General features: G+C 38.2%; 1 protein-coding gene across 2 annotated transcripts in view; it reads right to left on the bottom strand.

Moving 5' to 3' along the window:
- Positions 1–7,588, bottom strand: part of LOC148020786 (seven transmembrane domain protein) — a 108,589-nt gene extending 101,001 nt beyond the window's left edge. Inside the window, exon 1 of one of the 2 annotated variants that reach the window (XR_015694633.1) lies at positions 7,377–7,588. Coding sequence is in view for 1 of the 2 variants with exons in the window: in XM_087698600.1 (XP_087554726.1) it covers positions 7,377–7,453 (77 nt within the window). In the remaining variant the exon portion in view is untranslated. The remainder of the gene's footprint in view (positions 1–7,376) is intronic. The other variant, XM_087698600.1, reaches the window with a different exon arrangement.
- Positions 7,589–9,544: the final 1,956 nt, after the last annotated feature.

Genomic DNA, 9,544 nt, shown 5'->3' on the forward strand with positions numbered 1-9,544 from the left:
GAAGAGAGAGAGAAAGCAGAAAATAAGAAAGAGAAATCTGCACTGACTGAAATGAATGCTGAATACACTGAAATGGACTGATCAGTCCCTGCACGCAGCCCACAACGTCAATGAGGGCACTAGATCAGGCTAATGATGATGGCAGCACCACCACGGGGGAGGAGTGTCGGAATCTGCAAGAAGACAAGTGATCAAGTGGGGAGGGGGGCTGCCTATAAATAGGCAAAGGACAAACCCTAACCCTAACCCTAAAATGGGCGCAAACCCTAAAAATGCCCTAAAATGGACGCCCCACAACACTGACCAAAAAGTGGCCGTGCAGCCAGTGGCTGCCCACTAAAAGAGGCCAAAAAGAAATACACATCCTAAGACAGCCAATCAAGAGTGACTAGCCTCCCCCATCATAACACATGACGGACATGTCAGAGCTCCTAATGTCCTCGTCTGACTCAGACTGAGGCTCACAGGCAGGAGACGACAAGGCATGACAAACATGACTGCTAACAGTTTGAACAGAAAGATATCAAGATACTCATATAATATTGGATCTAAATATTCACATTTGAATTCAAAGTAAGATTATTATTTTAAAATTTTGAATTACATTGCGAATTAAATGATTAAACTTTTTCAATAAAATAAACATAAGTACTAACCCTTGAATTGGAAAAACATTCATGAAAAAGTTATGATAAGTTGCACTTGATAGGTACTATAAGTGGTACTTGGTCTCAATTTGGACCTATGGTATTTAATTAGTCATTAAATATTAGTGGTGACATTACGATCCAGCCATTAATTAATTAATTATTGCCAATTCAAGAGCTAGTTAACACTCAAGATCAATTGGGAGTCAAAATGGCTTGGCCAATTTAATTGTGGATGGACACATTTAATATTCTAAGCGGGAACAAGGGCTGAAATTAATTTTTAAAATTATTGATTCTGAAAAATGTTGAAAATTGCATTAAAAGACTACCTCTTAGCAAAACTTGCCCATGCAATTGAAAGAAAGGCTATTAGAGGCTGGTGGAGCTTCATTCCAAAATTGTGGAGGTTGCTAGAGAAAGAGAAAGAGGTGTTGGTGCAATTTCCCAGCCATTGGTGATCAGCCCAACCATTGAAGATAGTCTAAGACCTGCTACTAACAAATCAGGAGACCATTGGAGGCAGATGACAGCCCCTGTAGGCTATCTACATGCAAGTGACAGCAATTTTGGGATCTAGGCATGCCACATGGGCTCAAGTCATTCAACCATTTCCACTAGAGTAGCAACAAATTTGACTCTTAAGCACTTTCTTGCCATAGAAATCATAGATTCTCTCTCCACAGCTTTTCTCTCTCCTCTATAAAAAATCCCTCTACAGGTCTCAACCATTTTCAAGCCCTGCTGAATAGCAACTGTGTTTTTGTTGGTGTAAACCCTAATTTACAACACAAATTAGGGCTTAGTAGCCACCTTGGGTCTCGTGCCAAGGAATTGAACGCTTAATACTTCAAATCAGCAACTAGAATTTGAAAACTTGCCAAAGATTTCAAGAAGCCAACCATCCCAATTGAGCTTGGGGCTAATTTTGACCAACCAAGGGTCAATTAGAGACCAATCCCTTGTTAGATCAAGGAGCAAATTGATAAGGTCTGCTGGTCAATTTAGACAACAAGAGAGATTGGATAGTGAAGGAGATTGGAATCAAATTTCAATGTACTTCATCCAACTTAATAGAAGCTTAATAAATACTGCAAGGGGCCCAAATTTTGTAACCAATTGGCAATCAACCATCCAAGATTAAGCGGTAACATTTGCATTTTCACTTTATGTGAATTTTATGCTTGCTATAACTAGTGTTGAATTAGGTCATCTAACACCCTATCCGGAAAGGGAGGCTAGTTTCACGCTCCCATGGATGACACGCATTGACCCTCCCTCAGTCCAGTCCCATGAGAGCCTCCAATTGTTAGATAACTCTCCCCTTGAGCATCTTGTACACACTTTCCTTAAATTTTGCATTCATTCATTCACTTCAATCTAAATTACTAGGGGCAACAACCTTCATATTGTTGTATGAAGTTATCAATGAGGTATTCAGCTGAGACAACCAATTAAGTTGTGCTTCTTGTTCAAGTTTCTTGTACCAAGTTTATTCACCCACCACGATGGCATTGATGGGAATATCAAGTTGCTTTGTGGGGGGTTTTGTAGATATTGGTAGAGTTGGATGCAGCAATGGAAGCATATACATATGCTGAAATAAACTGCTCAACACAAGATAGAGAGAAAAGAAGAACGCTACAAAAGAAGAGAACTTAGAAAAATGCTCTAGAAATGGAATCCATATACCAAGACATGAGATAAACGCATGCAACATTGAGTCATTGGCTACATGGACACTAGCACTTGCTCCTCTCTCCAATCACGACCTGCAAGTGATGAATACATTGACTGAGGTGGAGCATAAAATATATAGGCAATAAATATACAATGAACAACAACTGGTCAGCCAGTATTAAATGCTAGCTGACTAGCATAACATGCCCTAAGATGCCACAAATAATGCACAATAAAATGCCTAAAATATCAGTCATGTGTCCATTCCAATCTAGCATGCACAAACTCACACATGAACTAACATATTTGCTGACACCCTCTCTCAAATCATGGGTGATCTGATACAATACAATACACAATGTAAGGTCCCATCGTAGTATATACAACAATGTCCACCAAAGTAGAACCATGGATACCCAAGCAATAGGTACACAAGCCACCACCAAGGTGCCTCTCAGAGAAGAGTCAAATTAGCTATTAATGTTCATCAACAATGTCTCGCAATAGAATACAAGACCATCCTGTCAAAAATGCCTTTGAACAAATGTAATCATGGATTCCCTACTCTTGGCCAAATTGCCAAAGTATCCCCTCATGTGAGCTCAGACTAGGAGCCAATCCCACTCTCTGTCAAATACCAACCCATCATGAACCTGGATGTCAATCCCACCTCCAAGTTGAATCTGTCAGACTTCGATCGATGCATCAAGGACATCCTTCTCTAGAACTTATGCACCAATATACCTATATACATGAGGTTCACCTACCCCATCTCACCACGCTGTCACACTCCCCCTCTGGCACCGAAGAGTCGTGAGGGATGACTACATCACCTATACTAAAAAGCAACAAAGGAGTAACCGAGCCCTTCCCTCAATCTGAAGATGGGGATCCCTTCTGTACCTTGGCCTTCATCTGGGCCGAAGATTCTGAATCAAAGTCTGAGAAAGAGGATAACTCAACAAAAGAGTCCGGATCATGCTTCTTCTTCTTCTCCTTCTTCTTCCTCGAAACCACTAACTCTTTACAATCCTTTTGCAAGTGTCCCTTCTTACCATAGTGATAACATTGGGTCTTCAACTTCTTCCTGTCACCCATGGGCCATCTTTGAAGCTACAAAAGCCTCACCAAAACCTATATAATGAGACGGAAGTCTGTCCTCTAGACGAAAAGATACCTTATACTCAAGCAACATGGAGAACATATGGATAAAGCTTAGGAGTGTCAAGAATGTATGCACCCTCAGAGCATTGGGCACTCCATCAAACTCCTAGGGGAGCTTGTAGAGTATTGTCCCTATAAGGTGTACCTTTGGAAAAGTAGACTGCATGTGTCAAAGCTGGTCTTGTGCCTGTGTGACACAAAGCAAAAATGACTAAATAGTGTCCTTAGACTCAAGCTGCATTTGTTGAAGCTGTCCATAAAGTGTCACTACAAGCATGGTAAAAGGTGCCTCGTACAACATCTGAAGCGTCAATCATACTTCTAGAGATATCCTACAGGAGGTAATCGCCAGTAGAACTTTTTTAGAAATTCATCGAAGAAGAGTAAAATAGGCATACACATCATATGTATCCCATGTAAACACAGCTTCCTCATGATTGTCCTCATCAAAATCTTCTGGAATGGAAAAAGGATGCTAAAGATGTGGAATAGCTCCACAAACAATGTACCATAACTACTTCTATACAAACCACGCTTTCATCGCAACACTCCAAGTTAGATAGTCAAGGCCATGTAACTTATCATCCATAGAAGTACATGGAGGAGCCATCTGGAGAGGATAGGAAGAGAAGATAGCAGATAGAAGGTGGACAAAAAGAGAAGACAACCAAACCAACAACAAACTCTACACAAAATGAGAGTTCACACACAGTGGAAACCAAAATTTGAAGAGGAGGGTGACTACTGTAAGAAGTGAAAAATACAACCAAAAAATTTGCCAGAAACAGCAAAAACAACCTATATACACAATCACCCAGCCAATAATCAAGTTCAGAAAACCAAAACGCAGACTGGATGAAGTAATAAATGTCACAAATTGACAAAAATAGGGCAGAATGCTCACATGGGCTGAAAACACAGATTCGTGTGCAACAAACCCAAGCTGCAATACACGAGAGACATGCTGGATAGCAAGCAGTAGTAAGTCTCCTGATCAAAAGGGGGTAAAATAGACTTATATTCAACAGAAAAACATCAACAAAAATGTAGATCCTAGAATCTAATAGCATGTTAGAAGTGAATGAAGCAATGGAAGAGTATACGTATGCTGAAATACACTGCTAAGCACAAGACAAAAAGAAGAGAAGAACACTACAAAAGAAGAGAACTCAGAAGAAAGCTCAAGAAATGGAATCCATATACCAAGACATGAGACAGTCGCATACATCAATGAGTCATTGGTTGTGCAGCACTAGCACTAGCTCCCCTCTCCAATCAGGACTCTAGGTGATGAATACATTGACTGAGGAGGAGAAGCACAAAATATATAGGCAATAAATATACCATGAGTAGCAATTGGTCGAGTAGTATTAAATGCTACCCAACTGGCAAAAAATACCCTAAAATGCCACAAATAATGCACGATAAAATGCCTAAATATCAGTCATGTGCCCAACCCAATTTAGCATGCATAGACACACACATGAGCCGACATATCTGCTAACAAATATTAACCTGGAGGATAGTCCTTGATAGGACTTCCATTAAAATGTTTGATATTTTCTCCATCCAAAGTTTCTAACTTCTCATTGTCTATACTATTGATAACTTCACTACTAGAGAGTCTCAAATGTCTAAGTTTTAGTTTTTGCTTATGGTCTTGCATTTTTGCATTTGTAGTTCTCTGTGTTTTAGTTGTGGTCGTACAATCAATGTTTTCTTTTGCAAACCCTCTCCACAAGTGCTTCTTGGACAAGTATTATATAGGTATATACACCGCATGTGGCTGAAATTTTAAGGACATGGCTAGTGGAAGTGAAGAGTGAAATCTTTAATATATAGATGTAAGGCTTGGGTTATCAAAAGTGAAAAGTAGAGAATACAAAAGACATGTGTCTGCTAAAAATGACTAGTGTTAGGTATAATTACAAAAAGATATTCCAACTAATTGAGAATTTAATATAGTTACTAAGGACATATTTGTTCCATGTAAAATTTCAAAGCTTTTGATGCGAACAAAATTTCCATCAGAATAACTTCCAAAAACAATAACCTCCTAAATTTTAGGACCCGCTAAATTTCAATTCATGAGATCCTTAACATATATATTCACCGGTTCATGATGAGAAACCACTTCTTATGTGGGATTTTAGCATAGTCACTAGAAATGTTTCGTCCTATTTCGTATTTTGAGGTTTCGAGGTTTCATTTCACACCTATCTTGAGGTTTCCAAGTTTTGAAAAATATTATTTACAATAATTAAAATTATAATAGATTAGTAATATTAGAGGAAGAAAAATAGATCCATATATAGCATTATTAGAGGAAAAAATCGTATCCATAAAATAAAAATATTCATTCCACCTCAGTTCTAAAGGCTAAGTCAAAAGTCAAAAGCCTAAAACCAAAACATTCATTTCACCTACTAAGTTAGAAATTAGTATTCATGATTCAAATCAAAATGTAAAGGCTACAACATACATATAATACATAATGTAAAGTGAAAGTAGAAACTAATATTCACGAATGAAAACCTTGTGAGGAGGCATTTTCTCTTGAGGTGAGAGACCCAAGGTACAAGGGAAGGTGGAGTGTGTGACGAAAGAGGTGGAGGACAAAGAGTAGAAAGAGATGAGGTGGAGATGAAGGAGGATGAGGTGGAGTAGAAAGAGATGGAGGAGGAGGAGGAGATGCACAAGGAGGGAAGGAGGAGGTGATGGGGTGTCCAAAGTATATATAAATCACGTTTTGAGTTCTATGAGCTTCAAATTAATTGAATCATTGAACCAATACATCTTGACAATAGTCGATATATGAGAGGTTGGTTACACTATGGATGTAAATGACAATATTAGTTGGTCTAGCAAATGAAATCTTTAAGTGCTCTTTTCTACTTTTTGGTGTCACGAATTGATAAGAATCCCAAGTGTTATATACTCACATTCTAAAAGATACATCATGTGTAATACTGCAATATTTGCACTGCTCATCTTCCAATATTGTTCTCTTAGTAGGATAATGGGACTAATAAAGAGCCAACTATTTGAACTCTGCCTACAACACCCCCCTATTTTCAACCATATGGAGAGCTATATCGGTGCATGCGAAACCGACATTTTGTGTACTGCACGTTTCTCCTCAAAATAGATAACTCGGATTGGCTGAAAAGCTGAAAAACATGCAATCTGCACATTGCCTGAATCCTAGCCTTCGCTTGCCTCTCTCCAGGCCATTTTTGTCTAGGAGAAGTGTTTTGATCCTTGTGATCTGGCTGTAAACAGTAATTAGTCCAAACTCTTGACTTGCCCACTTGCCCAGGCTTTTGCCACTGATAGTTTACCATGCACAGCTAAACGCTTTCGGATCAACAGAAACACCTGCAACGCCACTAGCCATTCTACACTAATTAGGTAAAAAGGAACGTCCATAAAAGAAAGGATGAACTCAAGAAATTCCTTTTTCCTGCTTGGAATATTTACGTGGTCTTGACCTAAGCAGTTACAACAGTCGTCAAGGGGTGTTCAAGTTGATTAGCAGCACATGATGCGTCCGTGGTGGATGTGTAGTTTGCATCTGCATGATTCTCAGTTTCGAGCACGAAAAGCCGCAATCCGTTCGTTTGTATTAGATTAGATAGACGTGTCAATGGCACCCCCGATGTATTATTAGCTTTTTCTCTCTGCCATGTCGCCCCTCTACCCGGGACCATGGGAAGGAGCGATCTACTGACACGAAACCTCAATTCATGGATTCTTATGTATTCTCGAACATGCAGTTGCTTTCATTCTACCTCTCCACGTTATGATTATATTTGACTGAGTTCATGTCGACATAATCAAAGAAGATTAGGTCGCAAATCCCAACAAAGAAGTCGCAGATCTTACAGTGGAGTGGCTGTGTAGTAGACGAAGTGTGGGCCGAAGGTGAGAGCGGCACAGTTGAAGAAGTGAAACAAGGTCATCTTGTGTCGCTCCCGCGGCCACCAGCGATCGTGTCGAGACGCTTCACTGTGGTAGCTGTCACCACATAGCAGCCTTCAAAACCCAGGTTTATGGCAGGTTGAATGCAAAATGAATTGCAAAATTTTCGCAAAAGAAAACTTGCAAATATTAATTAGGTTGAAATGTGCAGCTCAATAAAGGAGTTGGAAGTTCTATATGCACTTCTTGCATGTTTGTTATATAGCAGTTTTATTGATGGTGTTTCAACATGCGTCGTGTTTTGAAGCGAAGTACGTATGTAGATAAGTTATTGCATTGTTTAAATACATGGAAGCTGTCGAAAGGAGAATATGTATGCATATGTACTTCGAGTCATTGATCGTGATTTTGAATGTTCACATTTCTTTTAGTGGTCATAGGCACCATGGCCATGTGGGAATAAGAACAAAAACATTGCATTTTCCAAGGTGATATCTAGGCAAGGTAAGGTTCTTGCAAGCAAGCTGTCCATCCTGAACGTCGTCGTTCTTTTAATGAGACAGTTATTATTCCGTAATATTATGCATGCGAACTCGTGTTGATCAACTCTTTGGAATGCATGTCATCGGCTTGGCTTAACTACATTTTCGAGCAAATTGTAACATCTTTCATTTTTGTGATCTGCTTGGAGCATTGGGTCAAATGGAGATCTTTCACGATGGAGCTCTATAATCCTTTCGATGGATTGCATGTTGAGGATACAAAGCCATGTCCTTAGACGTGGATGTTCTATTATAGCCATGTACTTTTGGATCAGTGGATTATGTAGCAAGTTGAAAGCAAACACATGTGCAATATTGGATGTAACCAAGTCAATTCTAGTAGATGGCTACGAAAGCAATCCATCCTTCCAAGAGACTAGAGGGTTTTTGAGAATAGATCGACGATCCAAGGTTCCGTTTGCAATTGCTCTAATCGTTTTGCAGACCGAGATGGATGTATCAATGATGCTCAATAGTTGAAGTTGTAATGACTTTGCATTGAGAATTTATTTTGTGTAGTCTGGTACGAGTGACACATGTATTTGTTTCTCTCTTTCTTCACAAGACATGGTCGGTATTTAGTTATCATCATGTTGACTCCGTGTTGTTGGCATGTAAGGATGAGAATAGTGCTTGACAAAGCCGTTATAACTTGTATTTCTTTTGTAGATGGATCGTTCTTTTGCCAGTTGACAACATGATGTTGCATTGTGATTATACCACACGATGCGCAATTTGTTAGTCTTCCAATGATGCTTTCACATTTTGTCGCCCAAGATGATTCGAATTTTTCTATGTCGTACCAAGTTGTATCAAACGGTTTTAATGATGTTTTTTTAGAAGCCATAGTTTTCCTTTTTCTAGAAGTCCCAAAGAATGCCTTATGACTTTGTTTCTTCGTAGCATCCATGTTAATGCTGATGAGAACAATATGTTTTTATCATAAAACTGCAGTACCCTTATTCATGGAAAAACATGCTATACTTCGCAATTTCTTTTTTTTTAGATAGTTTAAATTTTCGACGTGAAAGGATGATGATTTTTTTTCTTCTTAATAGTATTTCTAATAAAATAAATAAATATAATCAATAAATAATAGCAGTACTTTAAAAATTTAAAAATAAATAAAATGAGAAAATATGCTATATAGCATGTCGAAGAGTTTGCACAAATCTCTTCGCAATTAAATAATTATGGAATAGTAATTCTAAAAAAATAAATCAATAAAAACAATAAACAATAACACTAATACAAAAACTTTTTTAAAAACTAAATAAAATGAGAAAACATGCTATATAGCATGCCAAAAGAGTTGGCATAAATCTCTTCGTAATTAAATAATTATGGGAGAAGATGTCATTTCCCTATCCATTCAAAATATCCTGTTTGTTGAAGTTTTAGGTTTTCCTTTTTTTCAATACATTCAAAAGTTTGTTACGCTTTCATTTTCGCCATACGTTCAAAAGATTGTTTTCTTTCATTTTCGTTTCAATACTATTTACTAATCCTAAAAAGAATGAATGATGAAGATTTGAATCTAACCTTAATAAACTAAAAAGATATAGGACAAATAACAAATGACGAAGAGTT

The sequence above is a fragment of the Lygodium microphyllum genome, chromosome 18, assembly GCF_053477565.2.
Source record: "Lygodium microphyllum isolate KBCC chromosome 18, Lygodium_microphyllum_v1.1.10, whole genome shotgun sequence".
Taxonomy (NCBI): Eukaryota; Viridiplantae; Streptophyta; class Polypodiopsida; order Schizaeales; family Lygodiaceae; genus Lygodium; species Lygodium microphyllum.